Source organism: Felis catus, chromosome C2 (assembly GCF_018350175.1).
Source record: "Felis catus isolate Fca126 chromosome C2, F.catus_Fca126_mat1.0, whole genome shotgun sequence".
Classification (NCBI taxonomy): Eukaryota; Metazoa; Chordata; class Mammalia; order Carnivora; family Felidae; genus Felis; species Felis catus.
The window spans coordinates 70,849,165-70,873,426 of record NC_058376.1 but is presented as its reverse complement, the minus strand read 5'-3'; the positions used below and the strand labels follow the sequence as shown (position 1 = coordinate 70,873,426).

Genomic DNA, 24,262 nt, shown 5'->3' with positions numbered 1-24,262 from the left:
CAGGCTCCACATTGATTGTGGAGCCCCACACAGGGCTTGATCTCAGGACTGTGAGATCATGACTGGAGCCAGAATCGAGAATGGGATGCCTAACTGACTGAGCCACCCAGGAGCACCTTTGTAGGCATTTCTATATTGATTTATTCTTGGTCACTTACACAAAATGTCTATGTTTTAATAATTAAATGTGCGATACTTGTTACAATAGCTTTGGAAAAGTTTGATGTGCTACAAAATGCTGCTAATGAGATGTATATCATTTGCTGCTATCATTTAGCAACCCCTAGCAACTCAAGAAGTGTAAGAAACTTGGGGTGCCTGGGTGGCTCAGTCCCAACTCTTGATTTCAGCTCAGGTCATGATCTTACATTTGTGCGACAGCACAGAGTCTGCTTGGGATTCTCTCTCTCCCTCTTTCTCTACCCCTTCCCTATTCACACACACTCTCTCAAAATAAATAAGCTTAAAAAAAAAATAAGAAATTTGCTTGGAATATATACCAGTAATGGATTTGATTATAACAGCTGTTAATTTTTTTTTTTCTTAATACTGTCTTAAAGGTTTTGTTGTTGTTCTTCCATTAATTTTTGTCCAGATGACAGAAAATAATTTTGGGTTGAAGAAGATAGAAATTAGTGTTTCAGAAGCAGAAAAGCGAACTGGAAGAAATGCCATGAACATGCAAGAAACATATACTGCTTACCTCATTGAAACAAGGTGAGTGATGAGAATTAGGCCTAGATTTAGTTAGAAAAAGCTTTGTTTGGTAGCTGTTGATGCAAATTATGTTGTATAATGGAATTGTTTACAGGTGATTGTCTTTTTAGGTATTTGGTTTTTTGTTTCTTTTTAACAGATGAAGTAAATAGGTATGTCTTTTACTATAGTCCACTTGGCAGCTATATACATATATATATATATATGCATATATATATATATATATATATATATTTAAAGTTTATTATTTTGAGAGAGAGAGTGGGAGACAGAGGATCTGAAGTGGACTCTGTACTGACAGCAGAGAGCCTGCAGGGCTCGAAGTGAGAGCATGACCTGAGCCAAAGTCAGATGCTTAGCCAACTGAGCCACGCAGGCGCCCCAGTAGCTATATTTTAATGTACTTATGTTGGAGGTAAAGAGCAGGTTATGGATTACTTGTGGGACCTGGAATGTTACTTGACATATGCTTTGGTGGAGTTTTTGGTGTTACTCATAATAATTCCCATGCACTTTTGAGAAAGGAGACCAGGTTCCCAGGGGTGTATGAAGTAGACTTAGGTAAATAAGAGAGGTATAGGAAGAGAGAATATGGTTTGAGTCAGTAAAAAGTTAACAGAATTGATTGAGACTAGAGCTTTAGACTTTGGGGTAAATTGAACAGATAAGAGTAAATCATGGAGTAAGAAATCAAAACTCACCAGAAAAATGTTCTTCTACCTCATAAGGAAAAGGTTAGAGGGATTAGACTATTTTGTCTAGAGAAAGACAAGGCAAGACTCTATTTTGCCAATTACAAACAATTTATATAAAGACAAAATACTGACCAGTTCTTTTCTGTCTGCAGAGACTGAGCAGAAGTGCTTTCAGTTAAAATAAAGATGGTGCGAGGGGCACCTGGGTGGCTCAGTTAAGCATCCAACTTTAGCCCGGGTCATGATCTTGCGGATTTATGGGTTTGGTCCCTGCCTCGGGCTCTGTGCTGACAGCTCAGAGCCTGGAGCCTGCTTTGGATTCTGTGTCTGCCTTTCTCTCTCTGCCCCTCCCCTGCTGATGCTCTGTCTCTCTCTGTCTCTCAAAAATAAATAAACGTTAAAGAAAAAATTTTTTTAAATAAAGATGTGCAAGATTTTTTGATAGTAAGTAAAATAAAATAATAGAACTACCAGACCTAGTTGATAAAGGGTTATAACCATATTTTAATGTGAATACATTTTTAAGGAAAAAACATTTTAACCCTTGCATTTTCATAGGTTTACCGAAAGTCACTGAGCTTGCCTTAAGGCTGAACGTGTGACTTTTCAAGACTTCTCCAGGTCTGTGGTTCTACCCAAAATAAAAGTTAAAATCTTGGTAAATGTTGTTTAATGTATAGGCAATTCTGAAACCTTCTTTGTAAGTATAGTTTTCTTTCTTCCACCAAAAAGAGAAAAAAAGAAAAAAAAAAGAATCTTCCCCAAACCAGAGAAAATTTACATTACAGTAGGAACTTTAGGAACAGAAAGAGGTAAGGTTGGTCTTTTTAAAATAAGGTCATTTTACTTTTGTTTTTGTTTTCTGTGTGTGTGTGTTTTAAGTTTTTATTTTAATTCCAGTTAGTAACAGAGTGTTGTATTAGTTTCAGATGTACCATGTAGTAATTCAACACTCCTATATATCACCCTGTGCTCATCATGATAAGTGCACTCCTTAATCACCTATTTAACCCATCTCCCCACCAAAATTAGGTAATTTTGTGACCTACATATCTACATATGTGTATCACAGAGATTTTTAAAACTTAGGTTCATTAGGCTCTACGCCCAATGTAGGGCTTGAACTCAGAACCCTGGGATCAAGAGTTGAATACCAACTGAGCCAGCCACGCACCCCTCACAGAGATTTTTAAAGTCATTAAAAAAAATATGGTCCCATCAGAGGGTTTTATTTCTGTTTTTCTTTTTAAGTTAGTGACTTAAAAAAATCATACTTTAGAAATTAGTGTTAACTGTAGCTTACCTTTACTTAAATTATTTTTTCCTGTGTTCTTGTTTTTGAGGTATAATGACCTATAACATCATATTAACTTCAGATATTGTAACGTTATGTTGCAATATTTGTATGTATTGTGAAGTGATTACAAGTCTGATTAACATCTGTCACTATACAGTTAACAAAATTTTTTTCTTTTAATGAGAACTTTTAAGATTTACTCTCTTAACTTTCAAGTATGCAGTACAGTATTAACTGTAGTCACTGTTGTAAATTCTTAAATTGAAAACTAAAAAGTATATTTTTATTTTTAGTATGTGAGTATTTTATCACTCAGTTGAGCAATGAAATTAACTGTTGATTACTTTTACTGCTAGAAGAGAATCTTGATTTGAATAATCTGGAATAATTTATAGTTTTTATTTCTCTTTTTTTCTCTAAATTTTTTAAATTTTTAAAAATTATTTTATTTTAGTGTTTATTTAATTTGAAAGAGAGAGTACGAGTGGGGAAGGGGCAGAGAGAGAGAGAGAGAGAGAGAGAGAGAGAGAGAGAGAATCCTAAGCAGGATCTGCGCTGTCAGCACAGAGCCTGATGCATGGCTTGATCCCACAAACTGTGAGATCATGACCTGAGCTGACATCAAGAGTTGGACACTTGGGGCGCCTGGGTGACGCAGTCGGTTAAGCGTCCGACTTCAGCCAGGTCACGATCTCGCGGTCCGGGAGTTCGAGCCCCGCGTCGGGCTCTGTGCTGATGATGGCACAGAGCCTGGAGCCTGTTTCTGATTCTGTGTCTCCCTCTCTCTCTGCCCCTCCCCCGTTCATGCTCTGTCTCTCTCTGTCCCAAAAATAAATAAACGTTGAAAAAAAAAATTTTTTTAAAAAAGAGTTGGACACTTAACCGACAGAGCCACGCAGGTGCCCCATAGTTGTTTACTTTTGAGTTTGAACTGAATACAGTATCATAATATGAAACTAGGAGTTAAAATTGACCATACTTGAGTAAGGTAGCTATACTCTGAATAAATATTTAAGTGGATCATCATCAAATGTGCGGTACACAAAAGGATTATTGAGTTGACTTTCACAATTGTATTTTAATATAAATTTGTATTTATCTACCCTAGTATTTTTCATGGACCTGTAAGTTTAATTTAAAACAGTGTTTCTTAGGTGGGAATGCAAGCTGGTGCAGCCACTCTGGAAAACAGTATGGAGGTTCCTCAAAAAACTAAAAATAGAACCACCCTACGACCCAGCAATTGCACTATTGGGCATTTATCCGAGGGATACAGGTGTGCTGTTTCACAAGGACACATGCACCCCCATGTTTATAGCAACACTATCAACAATAGCCAAAGTATGGAAAGAGCCCAAATGTCACATCAATGGATGAATGGATAAAGAAAATGTGGTGTATATATATACAATGGAGTATTACTCGGCAATCAAAAAGAATGAAATCTTGCGATTTGCAACTACGTGGATGGAACTGGAGGGTATTATGCTAAGTGAAATTAGTCAGAGAAAGACAAAAATCATATGACTTCATTCATATGAGGACTTTAAGACACAAAACAGATGAACATAAGGGAAGGGAAACAAAAATAATATAAAAACAGGGAGGGGAACAAAACAGAAGAGACTCGTAAATATGGAGAATGAACTGAGGGTTGCTGGAGGGGTTGTGGGAGGGGGGATGGGCTAAATGGGTAAGGGGCATTAAGGAATCTACTCCTGAAATCATTGCTTCACTATATGCTAACTAATTTGGATGTAAATTTTAAAAAATAAAAAAGTTAAAATAAAATGGATTTTACAATTAAAAACAAAACAAAACAGTGGTTCTTAGGGGTTCCTGGCTGGTTCAATTGGTGGAGCATGTGACTGTTGATCTCGAGGTTGTAAATTCAATCCCACATTGGGTGTAAAGATTACTTAAAAATAAAATCATAAAAAAAAATAACCACATACAAAAGAAAACTGCATGGTTTTTAAACTTTAAAGTACATAGGAATCACTTGCTACAGGGTTTTGGGTGAGGTCCAGGAATTTACATTTTTTAAAGCAAAGCTTCAGGTGTTTTTTTTGTTTTTGTTTTTTTAATTATTTTTAAATTTATATCCAAGTTAGCATATAGTGCAACAATGATTTCAGGAGTAGATTCCTTAATGCCCCTTACCCATTTAGCCCATCCCCCCTCCCTCAATCCCTCTAGCAACCCTCTGTTTGTTCTCTATATTTGAGTCTGTTATGTTTTGTCCCCCTCTGTTTTTGTATTATTTTTGCTTCCCTTCCCTTATGTTCGTTTCATATCTTCAAGTCCTCATATGAGTGAAGTCGTATGATATTTGTCTTTCTCTGACTGACTAATATCGCTTAGCATAATACCCTCTAGTTCCATCTATGTTGTTGCAAGTGGCAAGATTTCATTCCTTTTGATTGCCAAATAATATTCCATTGTGTATATATATATATGTGTGTGTGTGTGTATTATATTATATATATATATATATATATATATATATACACACACACACACACACCACATCTTTTTTATGCATTCATCCATTGATGGACATTTGGGTTCTTTCATACTTAGGCTATTGTCGATAGTGCTGCTATAAACATTGGAGTGCCGTGCTTCTTCGAAACAGCACACCTGTATCCTTTGGGTAAATACCTAGTAGTGCAATTGCTGGGTCATAGGGTAGTTTTATTTTTAATTTTTTGAGGAACCTCCATACTGTTTTCCAGAGTGGCTATACCAGTTTGCATGCCCACCAGCAGTGCAAAAGCGTTCCTCTTTCTCTGCATCCTCGTCAACTTCTGTTGTTGACTGAGTTGTTGACTCAGTTGTTAATTTTAGCTATTCTGAAGGGTGTGAGATAGTATCTCATTGTGGTCTTGATTTGTATTTCCTGATGATGAGTGATGTTGAGCATCTTTTCATGTGTCGGTTTGCCATCTGGATGTCTTCTTTGGAGAAGTGTCTATTCATGTCTTTTGCCCATTTCTCCACTGGATTATTTGTTTTTTGGGTGTTGAGTTTGATAAGTTCTTTATAAATTTTAGATACTGTTTATCTGATGTGTTGTTTGCAAATATCTTTTCCCATTCCATTGGTTGCCTTTTAATTTTGCTGATTGTTTCCTTTGCTGTGCAGAAGCTTTTTATTTTGATGAGGTCCCAATAGTTTATTTTTGCTTTTGTTTCCCTTGCCTCTGGAGACATGTCAAGTAAGAAGTTGCTGCGGCCAAGGTCAAAGAGGTTTTGCCTGCTTTCTCCTCTAGGATTTTGATGGCTTCCTGTCTTATGTTTAGGTCTTTCATCCATTTTGAGTTTGTGTATGGTGTAAGAAAGTGGTCCAGGTTCATTTTTCTGCATGTCGCTGTCCAGTTTTCCCAATAACCATTTGCTGGAGAGACTGTCTTTATTCCATTGGTTTGTCAAAGATTAGGTGGCCATATGTTTGTGGGTCCATTTCTGGTTCTCTGTTCTGTTCCATTGATCTGAGTGTCTATTCCTGTGCCAGTACCATACTGTCTTGATTACAGCTTTGTAATACAGCTTGAAGTCCGGGATTGTGATGCTTCCAGCTTTGGTTTTCTTTTTCAGGATTGCTTTGGCTATTCGGGGTCTTTCCTGGTTTTGTACAAATTTTAGGATTGTTCTAGCTTTGTGAAGAATGCTGGTGTTATTATGATAGGGATTGCTAATCCAGATATATATATATATATATATATTTTTTTTTTTTAATACTATTTTTTAAGATTATTTATTTATTTATTTATTTATTTATTTTTTAAACGTTTATTTATTTTAGAGACAGAGACAGAGCATAAACAGGGGAGGGTCAGAGAGAGAGAGGGAGACACAGAATCAGAAACAGGCTCCAGGCTCTGAGCTGTCAGCACAGAGCCCAACGCGAGGCTTGAACTCACGAACTGCGAGATCATGACCTGAGCCAAAGTCGGACGCTTAACCGACTGAGCCACCCAGGCGCCCCAGATAGATATATTTTTGAATTTATTTTTTAAATTTATATCCAAGTTAGTTAGCATATAGTGCAACAGTGATTTCGGGGCTAGATTCCTTAGTGCCCTTTACCCATTTAGCCCATCCCCTTTCCCACAACCCCTCCAGTAGTTCTCTGTTTGTTCTCCATATTTAAGAGTCTCTTATGTTTTGTTCCCCTGTTTTTATATTATTTTTGCTTCCCTTCCCTTATGTTCATCTGTTTTGTATCTTAATGTCCTCATTTGAGTGAAGTCGTATGATATTTGTCTTTCTCTGACTAATTTCGCTTAGCATAATACCCTCCAGTTCCATCCACGTAGTCGTAAATGACAAGATTTCATTCTTTTTGATTGCCGAGTAATACTCCATTATATATATATACACCACATTTTCTTTATCCATTCATCCATTGATGAAAATTTGGGCTGTATTTGTATTTTTAATAAGTAATAGAGATCTTATTCTGTTCCTTTTCAGGTCAGTTGAACATACTGATGGTCAAAGTGTCCTAACAGATTCACTATGGAGGCGGTATAGTGAATTTGAATTGTTGAGAAACTACCTTTTAGTTTACTATCCACATATTGTTGTGCCACCTCTACCAGAGAAAAGGGTAAGAAATGAAACAGCAGTACAGTTCAAAAGTATTTAGCATTGAGATTATGCTTCATGATTGTTTTGTTTACCTAGGCAGAATTTGTCTGGCATAAACTCTCTGCTGACAACATGGACCCGGATTTTGTGGAAAGACGACGGATTGGTTTAGAAAACTTTCTTTTGAGAGTTGCCTCACATCCCATCCTTTGTAGAGACAAAATCTTCTATTTGTTTTTAACACAGGTATCTTTCTTTAAGTCTTCAAAAAAAAATTCATTTTATTTTTTTCTTTTAAACTGTAGAATGCTTATGCTTAAGAATCTTTTTGGAGCAGCTTTATTAATATACATTCATTTAATTGTGTTTTTAAATTTGTTTTGATTTCAGAATTATTGGGTTATATCACTCTTTTGGCTAACATTTTTATACTTAAGGATACTAAAGATGGTACTTTCTGGCATCACTTAAATGATATCAAAGTGTTTAGTTTTTTGAGGCCCAGATCTATAAAATCTTGGGTCCATCTTTTGGTAATCTTTTGAAATCTGGATTGTATATTTAACTTAGAAATGAATTCTTTTTTTTAACCCTTCTCTGGTCTCCCCTGAAAGAATAACAGAATAGTAGATGCTTAATCTATTTTATTTGGAGTATTCCTTACGTTTTTGTTTTTGTTTTTGTTTTTTTTGCAATGATTTCTAAAATTTACTTTAATTTTTAGGAAGGTAACTGGAAGGAGACCGTGAATGAAACTGGGTTTCAACTGAAGGTAAGAAAATTTGTATGAAATAATTTGACAAGTTCCTTTACAATTCCTAGCACAGTGCCTTGCACTTCGTGCGTACTTGGTATTTATTGAATGAACGAGTGTTGGAAATTGGCTTTGCATCTAATATCATTGGTAAGGTTTTCAAAGAAACACTGCGAATTCACTTTGGATTTGTGTAATTTTAGTTACTAGTGAGATTATAGAGGGCATATTTATGAATTTCATTCTATTGGGAAGGAGTATTTTGAAGCAGTAATTGAGACACAAACTGTAGATTTTTCCTGCAGTATACTCATACACTTTGCATCTTTTTTTTTTTTTTTTTTTTACTCCCACTGTCTTTACCACTGCCACTCCAATTCTTGTGCACACACTTGCTCATTCTTTATCAGATATGAAAGACAGTTCTGAAGAATTGAGCTTGGGTTTCCCAGTCAGAGCAGACTAGAAGATGAGCCATGCATCGTGCTGCTTCTGTCTGCTGGGATGTGGTGGTCATCTTTGGGCATAGGAGTCATTTTGAATTGGTATCCATTAGTGACACAGCTTTTCAAATTTAGTAATTATAATTAGTGTTTGGGAATGAAATTGTTATCTAAAAATTGAAAAATAAGGTATGGTGAGATGGCCACCCTAATTCCTATCTACTCTCCCTATCGTCCCCCAAAGTAATGTAATATTGGCAAATTTTTAAAGTTTTCATCTCTTCTGTAAACTGAGTAGGTAAGTAGAAAAATGTAATGTAAATTTATATAATCTATAAATTTATAAAACAATTCATATGATAGTACAGTAACAAAAGTTCAATAGGTCTTGGCAACAAGAACAAAATGTCTTTATAGTAGTTTTGAAAACACCCCTGGAGATTTATGTATTGGCACATAGGTATTTGAAATTTAGCACAAAAAACTAGAAAGAGAAAAATTTGTTTCTGCATGGAAAATATAATCAAGTATCTAATTCTGTCATAAGCTGATTCTAATTTATAAACATTTTGTTGGCAGGTTGCATGAAAACATTAGAATCTTCTTGGCTATAATTCATTACTTTATGGCACTCAGAATACTTGAATTTTAATTTAGAGCTGGATTTGAAATAACTCAAAACTTTGAAAAATGTTTATATTTTGATAGGGTTTTCTGAGAACTCGTCCAAGATGTTAGCATCTGATATTAAGGCAAAGAGAAAAGTAAAACATAGTTGTTTTGGTGACTTCTCTTTATGTAATAGTCAAGATTTAGTCACTAGTTTAGAAATCAGCAATCATTTGTCCTTGCACCTAGGTTTCGGCCATGACTTTGGTGACCTTGAAAAAGCTCTGGAGTTTCTTCCATCTATAGAGACCATGCTGTTTACTGAGTGCATTGAATCTTGTGTATAGGTGCTATTTAAGAGTTTAGTTAAAATGTTTCATGTTTGGGTTGCCTTATGGTATAACCTCAGTTTCACTTTTAGAAAGTCTTTGAAAGGTAATACTTAATGTGCAGTATTAATAATTTGAAATCAGGCTTTTAATGGAGCAGGCTTTTAAATGGAGCAGAAAATAAGATGTTATGAGGAGAGTTTAGAAATCCTTACATCCTGCTGTATTCCTTATTTTGTTGTGACTGTTTCTTATTTTAAGTTTTGTTGTAAGATAGAATGTTTTTAGACCACCTCACACATATATTACGTGCGTACATGCATATACACAAACATGTGTGTGAGGTTTGTATATGTGTGTGTGTGTGTGTGTGTGTGTGTGTGTTGTATTATCCCATGTTACCTCTGTGTTTGGTTATGAATTTTGTAATTATGTAAAATTGGTTGGTAAAGGAAGTATTGGAAACTATTTCTGTGAAGAAAAGATTGTTCTGAATCAGACCAAATATTTATATTTTAACCTTGGCCCTTGGATTGTCATTCTCAGATTGAAATGTCACCTTACTTTAGTTTTCCTTTTCTCACACACGTTTAATTTAATATATAGTTTTGGCCTACTAGATTAGTATTTTCTTAAAAATAATTATTTTACCCAGCAAGATAATTATAAAAATCTACTGCCTTTTTATCAGTGCTGTATTTAATACAAACATGAGCACTAACTCTTCATCACTGCTCTGTGTTGGTGTTCTTTGTCTTGTGTATTTATATAAATATTCATGTTAACCAATTCAGTAAAAGGAGAGCAAAGAGTTTAGAGTAATGAACATATAAACTAGTTGATTTAGAATAAGGTGATATTGTTTTAACTCCATTAACTCAGTAAGTTACTGTCATGAAAGTGTCATCCATATGCCCACATCTTAAATGAATTTAGGTTAACTCAGAAGAATCCAGGACCCTGTCTGTTGCTTGGAGTAGAGACTGCCAATGCCCATAGTCCAGACTTCGAAAATTTCTGCTAGAGGCACCTGGGTGGTTCAGTTGGTTGAGGCCTAGGTCCTGATCTCACAGTTGTGGGATTGAGCCCCTGCGTTGGGCTCCCTGCTGAGCGTGGAGCTGGCTTGAGATTCTCTTTTCTATCTGTTTCTCTCTCTCACCCTCCCTCCCCCTTTGCCCCTCTCCCCTGCTTGCTTGCTCACTCTCTCAAAATAAATAAACTTTAAAATTTCTGCTAATCTGTATATTACACAGAAATTCTCAGAGAGCCACTGTGGCTGGGTGCCTACAGAGTGTCAGGTGCTCTTCTAGGTGCTGTGGAAACAGTAGTGAATGAGCTGAAAACATAAACTCCCTTATTCTTATTGAGCTTATATTGTAGTAGAGACATTCAATTAATTTTAAATCAATAAGATACTTTAAAGGGTATTGTTAAAGGGTATGATGGTACAGAATTTTTGTTTTCAAGGATTTTTTGGAGATAGGTGACCGTAAGATTTATTATTCTAATGGGACTCTTTTGAGAGTTAAAAGGGGTCCTATTAATAATGAGTTTAGGACAACAAGCATAAACCAGGACTGTCCTGTGTAAACTGGGTCACATGGTTGAAGAGATAACATTTGAGCTGAGACAGGAATAAAGAACCTTGCGGTGGAGTCAACTTGGGGGCCAGGGAAGAGGAACATTAGAGAGGCCCAAGCTGGGTAGTGGCTTCCTAGGCAAGGTGTGGGGGAAGAGAAGAATCAGAAAATGAAATAACAAAGGGAAGACAAGATCCAGCATAAGGAAAGTAAAATATTTAATAGGAACTGGAAAAGGAGAAGAAGTGGGACTAACAGAGAACATGGGAAGGAAGATAGTCGGGGCTGTAGAATAGTTGGGGTTATTTTTTATTCAGTCGATACCTCCTGCATGATGGTCTTGTGCCACGCTTTGTGAGGCACTGGGATATAGCAATGAACAAAGCAGATTAAATAACGTATTGCCATGGCAGCCATTGTGTAACTCCAGGAGCACCATTCACGTTGTGCTTTCTTACGGCTCTTCTAGTGGGCAGCTAAGAAACAAGTAAACAACTAAGATGATTTCAAGTAGTACTGTTTTAAAGGAGATACAGTAAGGTGGAGTGAAACTGGGGCACCTAGGTGGTTCAGTCAGTTGAGTGTCTGATTCTTGATCTCAGCCTAGGTCGTGATTCCAGGGTTGTGGGACTGAGCCCCATGTTGGACTCTGCACTGAATGCAGAGCCTACTTGGGATTCGCTCCCTCTCCCTCTGCCCCTCTCCCTTGCTCACGTTCTCTCTTAAAAAAAAAAAAAATGGGGGCACCTGGGTGGCTCAGTCGGTTAAGCATCTGACTTTGGCTCAGGTCATGATCTCACGGCTCATGGGTTCGTGCCTCGGTTGGGCTCTGTGCTGACAGCTCAGAGCCTGGAACCTGGTTCAGATTCTGTGTCTCCCTCTCTCTCTGCCCTTCCCCCACTCACACTCTGTCTCTCTCTCTCTCTCAAAAATAAAACATTAAAAAAATTGATTCCTGATTGAACCACCTTTTATGTAGTTTCTGTGCCTGGTCAGAAACATAATTTAGTGTTTTTTCTCCTTTTCTTTTTTCTTTTCTTTTCTTTTCTTTTCTTTTCTTTTCTTTTCTTTTCTTTTCTTTTCTTTGTGTGTGTGTGTGAAGTTTGGCTATGACTTGGATATATTAAGTATAAATTTTATAGAATGCAGTTATTATTTAGTGCTGATCCCTCTGTTCCTCCTTTGAGAGCAATTATCTAGAGTAAGTAAAGATAGTTAAAAAGTTTTAAAAAATAGTTAAAAAGTTGTGTTTTCTTTGGGTGCCTGGGTGGCTCAGTCAGTTAAGTGTCCGACTTGGGCTCAAGTCATGGTCTCATGGTTCGTGGGTTCGAGCCCTGCATCAGGCTCTGCACTGACAGCTCAGAGCCTGGAGCCTGCTATGGGTTCTGTATCTCTAGCTCTTTCTGCCCCTCTCCCACTCGTGTTCTGTCCCTCTCAAAAATAAACATTTAAAAAAATTTTTAAATTTTTTTTTTCCAACGTTTTTATTTATTTTTGGGACAGAGAGAGACAGAGCATGAACGGGGGAGGGGCAGAGAGAGAGGGAGACACAGAATCTGAAGCAGGCTCCAGGCTCCGAGCCATCAGCCCAGAGCCTGACGCGGGGCTCGAACTCACGGACCGCGAGATCGTGACCTGGCTGAAGTCGGACGCTTAACCGACTGCGCCACCCAGGCGCCCCTTAAAAAAATTTTTAAAAAAGGTTGTGTTGTAACATTTTCTGTCAGCTAGAAAGTAATTTGATTTCATCTCACATGTTTTACTTTATTTAGTATGTAGTATTTAGTATAGGCATTTCCATAGTTCTTTTGTTTAAAAACATTTTTTTTTGATGTTTATTTATTTTTGAGAGAGCATGAGCAGGGGAGGGGCAGAGAGAGAGGGAGACACAGAATCCAAAGCAGGCTCCAGGCCCCAAGCTGTCAGCAGGAGCCCAGTGCAGGGCTTGAATTCACAAACTGCGAGATCATGACTTGAGCCGAAGTCAGGCACTTAACCTACTGAGCCATCTAGGTGCCTCAGTTCTTCCTTTTTTAAAATAGTGATCGTGAAAATGAAAAAAAACAATGTACATTTGGTGTGGATTCCTGAGAACTACCTGCAGTAATGTATATGCTTCAGAGCAGTCGTTTTATTTAGTTTATCATTCCTTTTCTTGATTTAGAGAAAGGTAAACTACTTCTTCCATGTGATTTATTCTGAGTTAGAATAATGCAGAGCTGTGTGTGTGTATATATATAGATAGATAGATAGATACCTGTTAATATAGTGATGTTTATAATTGTTTTACTTTGGTATCATTGAATGCCATGTTATTCAGTTTAATTTTTAACACTGTTTTTGTAGTGTTTTCAGAAATAACTACTTTGCTGTTTTTTTTAGGTATGTTTAATGTGTTTGACAAATGATATGAAGAAAACTGTATTTGAGCATCTTAATTCTAAAGGGAAAGTAAAACTGTTTGGATTTATACCCTGAAATGTAATTGTATTAAGTGAACAAATTATTTTTTCCAGGCAGACTCCAGGTTAAAAGCGCTTAATGCAACATTCAGAGTGAAAAACCCAGACAAGTAAGGTTTTGTTTTAATAACAGTTACAATGTTGTTTTGAATGATGTCTATCAATTTATTTAATTTTTCATTTCTGAATGTATGCACTTTATTTACTAATTTAAATAATAATTCACATTACTGAAATCCTTTTACAGTCTAAAACTGATTTTGAGATTTGGTAACTTAATTAGGTTTAAGGTTGCAAGTAACTGAAGTATCAGAAAATTAAACCGCTGTTTTTTCCTAGAAGGATTTATTAAAAATGTTGTTGAAGATATCAGAAAAATGAGAGAAGTAATTTTTAATTTCATATGAAATAGTTTTCCTTATATGGCTTTGCTTATCAAATATGTACAAAGTTCAAGAAGATTATATGTATTATATATATTTAATAATAAACTACTTTGTACACCAAGAAAACTTGATAGATAAATGCATACTAGTGGAATAATTTCATGGAGATGTATCTGTATGACAATTACTTGACTTCATTAATGTTAGGTGTTTGTGATGAGACCATTTCTATATTTAAGGAAACCCATGCATTCACAATAAAATGTCCTTAGGGTGGTTCCTAGGCATTTCTTAAGATTTTGGTTTTACTCATTCTCTGAATTAGGTGGGTAATTCAGACTTTTCATTATATGGACCTTTACCTGGCCTTTGATTCAGCTGAACTTTTCAATTAGAAAGGTGTTTGAGCAGATTAGGCTTTTGCATTTTTGGCTGCCAAGTTCATGAGTTGTGTTAGAATTTCTCTCGTTAAGCTTTCAACATTAATTTCTATGTGGTGTAAATTCTTACCAAAGGCTGGGTTTGCATAGTCTGATAATATATTATGCCTGACTTTAGAAATTATGTATTTTGTTTTTAATATAAATTTTGAATATAAAATATAAATATTTAAAGTTTTGGTAAACAGGAAATTGTGATGGTAACCACTGAAGTTTTTTTTTTTAATAGACTTTTTTTAGAGGAGTTCTATTTAGTTTTATGGAAAAATTGAATGGACAGCACCGAGCCCATATATATCCTCTGCCCCCACACATGCACAGTCACCTCCACTGTTAATAACCCCCACCAGAAGGGTACATTTGTTATAATCGATGAACCTATATTAAGACACTTTTATCACCTGAAGACGTTACATTAGGGTTCACTCTTGGTGTTGTATATTATGACAAATGTATAATGGCATATGTCCATCATTAATAATATCATATAAGGTATTTTAACTGTCCTGGGGCTGGGGTGCCTGGTTGGCTCACTTGGCACTTAATCTCAGGTGCCTCTTAATCTCAGGGTCATGAATTCAAGCCCTGTGTTGGGCATGGAACCCACTTGAAATTTAAACAAAAAACAACACCAAGACCCTCCCACCCCCACCAAAAAAAAAAAAACAAAAAAACTCCAAAGTATTTTCAGTGTCCTAAAAATCCTCTGTGCTCTGCCTGTTTATCCCTCCATCCCAGCCCCTGGCAACCAGTAATCTCCATAGTTTTGCCTTTTATAGAATGTCATATACGGTGTGTAGCCTTTTCAGATAGGCTTTTTTCACTTAGTAATATACATTTAAGTTTCCACTGTAAGGGTTATAATGACGGGTATGGTATATAAGAGACGCTCTTTAGATAAAGAACTAAAATTTTAAGTCAACCTCTTTGAAAAACCTAGTAAGCTAGCTTTATGACTTTGGTGAATGTGCATTCACTAGAGGAGCATGTAAATGAGACTATTATTAATTAATATTGTAATATTAATATTTCGTCTTGAATGTTTTTCAATTTAATGAAAAATATTTTATCAATTGAATGTTTATCTTCCCTTTTCTGACCTAACTAGGTTTCTGGATTATAAAATTTTATTTAATAACCATATTATATATGGAATTTTAAATTTGATATGAACAGTAACATAACCAAAGCAATTTTGCCCCTGTTCTTGTTAAAGTGTGTAGTTAATGTATAATTAGTAATAGAATTTGTTTGCTTTAAGTTCTAGTTAAGAGAATTATCTATATCTTTTTTTTTTAAGTTTTATTTATTTTTAAGTAATCTCTATACTCAACATGGGATAAGTTTTATTTATTTTTAAGTAATCTCTATACTCAACATGGGACTCAAACTAATGACGCGAGATCAAGAGTCACATACTCCTGGGGTGCTTGAATGGCTCAGTCTGTTGAGCAGCCGACTCTTGGTTTTGGCTCAGGTCATTATCTCATGGTTCATTAGTTTGAGCCTTGTGTTGCACTCTGGGCTGGCAACACAGATCCTGTTTAAGATCTTCTCTTTCTCTCTCTCTCGCCCTCCCTTTCTCACTCTCTCTGTCAGAATAAATAAATAAAATTAAAGAAAAAAAACCCCAAAGAATCACATACTCCTTCTACTGAGCCAGCCAGGTGCCTTCATGCCATTCGTTGTTAAGCCAGATTCTTCACGTACAGAATCTCTGTTCTAGCTATATTATATATTACATGTATTTTATATAGTGGGTCTAGCTGGCCCAATATATAATTATTATTCATACTGTTACTAAAATAGTTTACAGCACTAAAATACTTTTATTCTGCCCTTTCTTAAAATGTAGAAAACCAGAAAGATTGTTGGGATTACCAAAATGGTACTAGCTTCATGCATGTTTATATTTTTTCAAACTGGGGTGCCTGGCTGGCTCAGTCGGAAGAGCATGTGGCTCTTGATTGAGGTTGTAAGTTTACTCATATGTTGGGTGTAGAGATTACTAATAAATAAATAAATAAATAAATAAATAAATAAATAAATAAATAAATAAATAAATAAATAATTTTGAAATAAAATAAAATATATTTCTTCAAACTAGACTGCTAAGAGCAGTTTGGAGATGAACCTTCTACTTTTGGAGATGAGTCTTCTACTTTTTTTTTTTCTTTTTAAATTTTTTTTTTTTTCGACTTTTATTTATTTTTGAGACAGAGAGAGACAGAGCATGAACGGGGGAGGGGCAGAGAGAGAGGGAGACACAGAATCAGAAACAGGCTCCAGGCTCTGAGCCATCAGCCCAGAGCCTGATGCGGGGCTCGAACTCACGGACCGCGAGATCGTGACCTGGCTGAAGTCGGACGCTTAACCGACTGCGCCACCCAGGCGCCCCAATGAGTCTTCTACTTTTATGTGGCAATATTTAGACAATATTTGGGCAATATTAGGAGGTAGACCAAGTGATTAGTAGAATGAATGGGGCAAAAGAGGGGCAGGAAATATAGGTGGCACCCAGGTTTTCTTCTTTAGAATGCTAGGGAACATAGGGAAGAGGGTTTTGGGAGGGACAGGGGAAGATAAGTTAAGCTCTAGATATGTAAAAGTACAAAGGTCTGGTGTTTAGGAGAGAGATTCGGGCAGGAGGTAGACATTTGGAATTCAGTAACATGTATGCCATAACTGTGAAGCTTTGTGAATGGTAAGTCACATGAAATGTATAGATTGAAAGATTGATTAAGATGGCTGAGGACCCAGGATTGGACCCTAAGGAGTGCCAACGCCTTGAGGGTGTTTTCCAAAGTATAATCTGAAGATTAGCACCATTTGAATTATTTGGGTTATACCTTCAGATTCTTGAGTCCCTCTAGGGCCTTTGTGTACAGTTTTGCTTGTTCACACACTTGTCCTACTGAGAGGCCCTCCTTAGTGTTTCTGACACTTTAGGGCCTCTTTGCATGCTAAAGTTGGGAGGAGGGTGAGGTTAGCTGTTACCTTGCTGAAAGGATCAAGAAAGATGAGGACTAAAGTCTGTTGTTGGGTTTTAAGCAACATGAGAATAGTTAGTGAGTTTGTCAGGAGTATTTCTCTGCTGGTGTTGGAGGCAAAACTAGATTGCAGTGGGCCGCACGGTGCATGGAAAGTGACTGTTGCTAGAGAGAGTACCTTGTTAAAGTGTGCCTGTGAAATGGCTGGGGATGAGAGTGTTAACAGTTGGATGTGTTGTCAAGGGAATATATGTATGTGTTTTAATATAGGAGAGTTAATTGATATGCTAATGAGAAGGAGCTTGCAGAGAGAGGAATTTAGAAAATAGGAATATGGGGTGTAGCTGGGATAGAGTCTAGAGTATTGATGGGAAGAAGGATCTTAGAGGGAAGGAAGAAATAATAGATGTAGATATGTTTACTGGCAGGAGATAGAGGTGGAGGTGGTTCCTACTAATGGCTTGTGTTTAATTTGTGAAGCCTGGTTGGAGAGTGATAGGTGGTGGTATCAGAAATTTCAGGTCTTTTTGCAGAACTGTAGTTACTAGATTAGGGAAACAAAGATTATTGATCAGCATGAAGATTGAGGTTAGAGACCATGAGTTTATGGTTGCATCAGAACATTTTTTAGCACCATAAGTTTTTGTCCTGTTTTTTGTTTTCAAGTAACTTTTCATATAACTTTTATCTTTATCTCAGTTCCACAGTATAAATTATGAAGTATTTTTCTTGTCTTTAGTAATACCAAAAGAAAATATGGTTGCTTTATTTTAGAATTTTTTGAATTTGTATTGGTGTGTGCATAAGGCCACCATATGGTTAAATAGAATCTGTTTCATTCTCAAGAACTGCTGTTTTTGTCTTTCAGTTTTTGACTTGTTTCCATGAGAAAAAAAATGATGTTTCCCTTGTTTCCTGTTTCAGGAGATTTACTGAACTAAAACACTACAGTGATGAACTACAGTCTGTCATCTCACATCTTCTTCGAGTCAGAGCTGTAAGTGGTCCCCAGGAGCTTTTGGATGCACATTTATAAGGATGTGCTTCTCACCTAATCACGTTTTTAAGTAATGGATGGTATTTATGATAAATAACTGATTCTTGCATTTAAATTTGGCGTGTTCATCATCCAAACTGCATTTAAAAAATATATATGAAATGTTCTCTGGTATAGACAGCTTGAAGCATTTTAACTGTTGTTTTCTCTGTAGTTTGTATATGGTTGTTTTGACTTCTTGTGAAAAGGCCTACCATTTCGGTGTTGGAATATAATTAAATAAGTGTGGGAGTTTAGATCTACATGTAATAATATCTTTATACTTTCAAGGTTGTTTTAAAGGTCTGTGAAAAAGTTTATATATGTTAGGCCATCTTGTGTCTGTACTCTTAAATTGTCCTAAATAAACTTATTTGGGGTAATGGTTTGCCATGACAAACTAAAAATTGAGGCATAATCACTGTACTTAGCCCTGTAGTTTGGCTGTGGTAGACATGGAACCCTTAGAACTTGCTAAAAACTTTGAAAGACCCTGAGTTACCAGGTCTAGGATCACATTTATGCTGATTGGAATCCTTGTGGAATATATTATCTGGGATTTGTTTTAATGAGAGTGGTGAAGAGTGGAAAGTGGGGGCAGTTTAAATGAAACTAGATTAGCCATATAATAATTGTTGAAGGTAGTAGGTGTTGCGAAATGGAAATATATTCTACTGTTCTCTGAAGATTACCATAGTAAAAAGTATTAAAATAAGGGGAAGAAAATCCTTCTTGAAATTTTTATATTGGCCCAATTTCCTGTTTAACCATTCAGAGTACCATTAGACCTCTTAAATAAATTATAAGATACTTTCTAATAAAAGGTCCATGTGAGAATTAGTAGGCTAGCGTCAAGAACTGGGTACTGGGAAACTGGGTTTATAAGGTAACTAGACACTGCTTCTTGTTGAAAGGTTGGGGAAGAGGACATATGTCTAGACACCCCAGAAGACTGGAAGAATAATTCATACAGCTTTGACTTTTATGTTAGAAACTTTCGAGAATCTATTTATTTTTTAGAAAAAATGAGAAAAAAAATTTTTTTAGTGTTTGTTTATTTTCAAGAGAGCATGAGCAGGGGAAGGGTTGACAGAGAGGGAGACACAGCATCCAAACCAGGCTACAGGCTCCAAGCTGTCAACACAGAGTCTGATGTGGGGCTCGAACTCACAAACCATGAGATCATGACCTGGGCCAAAGTTGGACGCTTAACCAACTGAACCACCCAGGCGCCCTGAGAATCTATTTAAATTAGAGGTCTGGCTGATTATGGAAGCCGTATCTTTTTATATCTTTAAAAATTTATTTATTTAAAATGTATTAAATTTTTAAAAATTTACATCAGGTTAGTTAACATACAGTGCAGTGATGATTTCAGGATTAGAATCCAGTGATTCATCACCTACATATAAAACCCAGTGCTCATCCCAACTAGTGTCCTCCTTAATGCCCCTTGCCCAGTTAGGGCATCCCCCCACCCAAAATGCCTCCAGCAACCCTCAGTTTGTTCTCTGTATTTAAGAGTCTCTTATGGTTTATCCCCTTCCCTGTTTTTATATTATTTTTACTTCCCTTCCCTTATGTTCATCTGTTTTGTGTATTAGATTCCACATATGAAGTCAAAGTGATATTTGTCTTTCTCTAATTTCGTTTAGCATAATACACCCTAGTTCTATCCACATTGTTGCAAAAGGCAAGATTTCATTCCTTTTGATTGCTGAGTAATATTGCATTGTGTGTGTGTGTGTGTGTGTGTATATATACATGTATATACACACACACACACACACACACACACACACCACATCATCTTTATTCAACCGTCGATGGACATTTGGGCTCTTTCCATACTTTGGCTATTGTCATTAACGCAGCTATAAACATTAGAGTGCTTTGCCTCTTCGAAATAGCACACCTGTATCCTTTGGATAAATACCTAGTAGTGCAATTGCTGGGTCATAAGGTAGTTTTATTTTTAATTTTTTAAGGAACCTCCATACTGTGTTCCAGAGTGGCTGCACCAGTTTACATTCCCACCAGCAGTGCAAAAGAGATCCTCTTTCTCCACATACTCGCCAACATCTGTTGTTGCCTGAGTTGTTAATGCTAGCCATTCTGACAGGTGTGAGGTGATAGCTCATTGTGGTTTTGATAGGTATTTTCCCTGATGATGAGTGATGTTGAGCATCTTTCATGTGTCAGTTTGCCATCTGGATGTCTTCTTTGGAGAAGTGTCTACATGTCTTTTGCCCATTTCTTCACTGGATTATTTGCTTTTTTGGGTGTTGAGTTTGATATGTTCTTTGTAGATTTTGGATACTAACCCTTTATCTGCTATATCATTTGCAAAAATCTTCTCTCATTCCATTGGTTGCCTTTTAGTTTGATTGTTTCCTTCGCTGTGCAGGAGCTTTTTATTTTGATGAGGTCCCAGTAGTTCATTTTTCTTTTGTTTCCCTTGCCTCAGGAGACATGTCAAGTAAGAAGTTGTTACTGCCGAGGTCATAGAGGTTTCTGCCTGCTTTCTTCTTGAGGATTTTGATGGCTTCCTGTCTTACATTTAGGTGTTTCATCCATTTTGAGTTTTATTTTTGTGTATGGGGTAAGAAAGTGATCCAGGTTCATTTTTCTGCATGTCACTGTCCAGTTTTCCCAATTACCGTTTGCTGAAGAGACTGTCGTTCCGTTGGATATTTTTTCCTGCTTTGTCAAAGATTAGTTGGCCATATGTTTGTGGGTCCATCTCTGGGTTCTCTGTTCTGTTCCATTGATCTGAGTGTCTGTTCTTGTGCCAGTACCGTACTGTCTTGATGATTACAGCTTTGTAATATAGCTTGAAGTCTGGGATTGTGATGCCTCCAGCTTTGGTTTTCTTTTTCAGGATTGCTTTGGCTATTTGGGGTCTTTTCTGGTTTCATACAAATTTTAGGATTGTTTGTTGTAGCTCTGTGAAGAATGGTGGTGTTACTTTGATAGGGATTGTTAACGCTGTATCTTTTTAAAGGCCTTCAACCAAAAGGAAGGGCGGAGGGCACTGTAGAAAGCTTTGTTTAACAGCAGGGTCAGCAGTTCTGAGAGTTGGAGTAGGCAGAGGTACACTATTACACAGTCACATGGCTAACCCCAAGTATTGAGAAGCTCTCAAACAATGTTCAGACCCAGAAGAAACTAAAGGACAAAGCAGAAAAACCAGCTAGACTCAGATTTATCAGAAATCTCAGAGATGAGTGGTGAATTGAACAGAGTGTAACAGGTAAACACTCAGAAAATCCATGAAGCATAGGGAGTGCATTTAAGTGAGACCTTAAGGAGGGAGGCAGGACTGTCGTTGTCAGATTGTGTCCTGAAGGGAGGTTTATGTGATTGCTTTCATAAAATGAGAAAATTGTCATAAGGCATGATACGATAGTGATTATGTCTGACTTTCTGCTGGAAGTATATTTTTAAAAGTGGTTAATATTTAATAACCTTTAAAGATTATGGGAAATTTTAACCATACCAAACTTGTTTCTGCCCTAGGACTTTTATTTGCTCTTCCCCATGCTTGTATCACTTTTCCCACATGCCCCACCTTCAAGAACCTCTCTTGGCTTGTTCTCTTTTGCCATTCATTTCTTGCCTTAGATGCCTCCTCAGAGAAATCTATCTTGGGAATCTTGCATGAAATAAGATGCAGTTTTCTATCATTTTCTGTCATTTTTCATATTCTGTCATTTCTCTGTCATATTCTGTCATTGCTATTTATAACAACACTATCTGACATTGTATTCTGGATTAATCTGTTAATTATCTCCCCTACTAGTGTATGTGAGCTCCACAAGAGCAGCTTTGTTTTCTCACTGCTAAATCCCTGGAACAATGCCCAACTCATAGTAGACGTTCATTATCTAGTCATTGAATGAATGAACAAACGAATGTATATGCTGACATTTTTATGTTTAAAAATATCTGAAAAAACAGATAAATTGCTTATTTTATTTTTAAAAATTTAAGGTTTATTTATTTATTTATTTATTTTTTGAGAGACAGACAGAATGCCAGCAGGGGAGGGGCAGACACAAAATCTGAAGCAGGCTCCAGGCTCTGAACTGTCAGCACAGAGCCTGACATGGGGCTCGAACTCCCAAACTGTGAGATCATGACCGGAGCCACTTTTATTTTATTCCAGTGTAGTTAACTTGTAGTGTTATATTAGTTTCAGGTGTACAGTATAGTGATTCAGCAATTCTGTAGGTCACCCAGTGCTCATCACGACAAGTACACTCCTTAATCCCATCACCTATTTTACCCATCCCCCCCATTCACCTCCCTTCTGGTAACCATCAGTTTGTTCTCTATAGTTAAGATAAATTGATTCTTGAATTTAATTATAACCAGCCTGGGAGAACTGGTTAATAATTTATATGTGAAAAGAATGTTTAAAGAAAACAGCTTTGTCATCAAAGAGTTTGTAATACATAAGTAAGAGAATTCTGGGTGTAGGTGTTTATCCTAAACTTTTTTTATTTGTTTGTTTGAGATTTTAAGTAATCTCTACATCCAACATGGGGCTCGAACTCACAACCCTGAGATCAAGAGTCACATGCTCTACCAACTGAACCAGCCAGGTGCCCCTATTCTAAACTTGATGAAAACTTTAGAAACTTTATTGACATTAAAGATAGCTTGAGCTATTGAAAGAAAAGCAGCACTTGATCTATAAGTCAAATTGAAATTCTGACTGAGTAAATGAGAGAAATGCTAGTGAACGATACAGGATGCTTTCTGATTGGCTAAAATTTCTTCTTTTTTAAAAAACTTTTTTGCATGTTTATTTAATTTTGAGAGAGAGAGAGCGCAAGCATGGGAGGGGCAGAGAGAGAGAGAGACACACACAGAATTCAAAGCAGGCTCGGTGCTCAGAGCTTGTCAGCACAGACCCCGACATGGGGCTCAAACCCATGAATTGTGAGATCATGACCTGAGCCGAAGTTGGATGCTTAACCAATTGAGCCATCCAGGTGCCCCTGATTGGCTAAAATTTCTATTGTTCTAAAATGGGGAGAAAGGCTATTTAGTCATGGACAGTAACAGAAAAGTAAAAGTGAAAGGTTAAAGTCCTAACGCAGAGAGAAGCCTACAAACAACACAAAAAGCACCACAGGGAGGGCCTTTTGTAACATTCAGAGTGTCAAGAAGGCTTAGATGCTTCTTGAGATAGATGATGAATTGGGTTTTTTAAATTTATTTTTTACTTATTTTTTTGAGACAGATGATGAATTCTTAATAGATGAAAATAGAATTATTTGAGGAGCGCCTGGGTGGCTCAGTCGGTTAAGCGGCTGACCTCGGCTCAGGTCATGATCTCGCGGTCCGTGAGTTCAAGCCCCGCGTCGGGTTCTCTGCTGACAGCTTAGAGCCCGGAGCCTGTTTCAGATTCTGTGTCTCCCTCTCTCTGATCCTCCCCCGTTCATGCTCTGTTTCTCTCTGTCTCAAAAATAAATAAACGTTAAAAAAAAAAAATAGAATTATTTGATTGTCTTTTCTGTCAAGGAGAATTCTTTTCAAAGTAGAAAAGACAAAAAATAAGTTATAGATCGGTTAAAAACTTAAATATTTAAGACATCAAAACAGAACAACAGGAAAGGGTGGGTGGCCTTGGACCAAGAAGAGCTGGCTTTGGACCTGTCTCTGCCATTTACTGGGTCCTCCCGACAAATTCAGTAACCTTTCAGGGTTAGTTTCTTTGCTAGAAAATGGGAATATATGCGTGGCACATAGTAGGTACTGAATAAATATTTGTTATATGAAGGTGCCTTATTCATAGAATTATGAGATTCAGATGAAATAATGTGTTTTGTAAACAACAACAAAAAGATAATACTGATTTCTAACATATATTTACCACTGTATATCAGCCAGTGCTCACACATATTATAATATTCTTGCC

General features: G+C 36.7%; 1 protein-coding gene across 2 annotated transcripts in view; it reads left to right on the top strand.

Annotated features, from left to right (window-relative positions):
- Nucleotides 1-24,262, top strand: part of SNX4 (sorting nexin 4) — a 69,206-nt gene that overhangs the window by 13,618 nt on the left and 31,326 nt on the right. For both annotated transcript variants that reach the window (XM_045037051.1, XM_003991725.4), the window contains 6 exons: nucleotides 596-717; nucleotides 7,188-7,323; nucleotides 7,401-7,550; nucleotides 8,029-8,076; nucleotides 13,536-13,591; nucleotides 18,222-18,294. In XM_045037051.1, coding sequence (XP_044892986.1) covers nucleotides 596-717; nucleotides 7,188-7,323; nucleotides 7,401-7,550; nucleotides 8,029-8,076; nucleotides 13,536-13,591; nucleotides 18,222-18,294 — 585 coding nt within the window. The remainder of the gene's footprint in view (nucleotides 1-595; nucleotides 718-7,187; nucleotides 7,324-7,400; nucleotides 7,551-8,028; nucleotides 8,077-13,535; nucleotides 13,592-18,221; nucleotides 18,295-24,262) is intronic.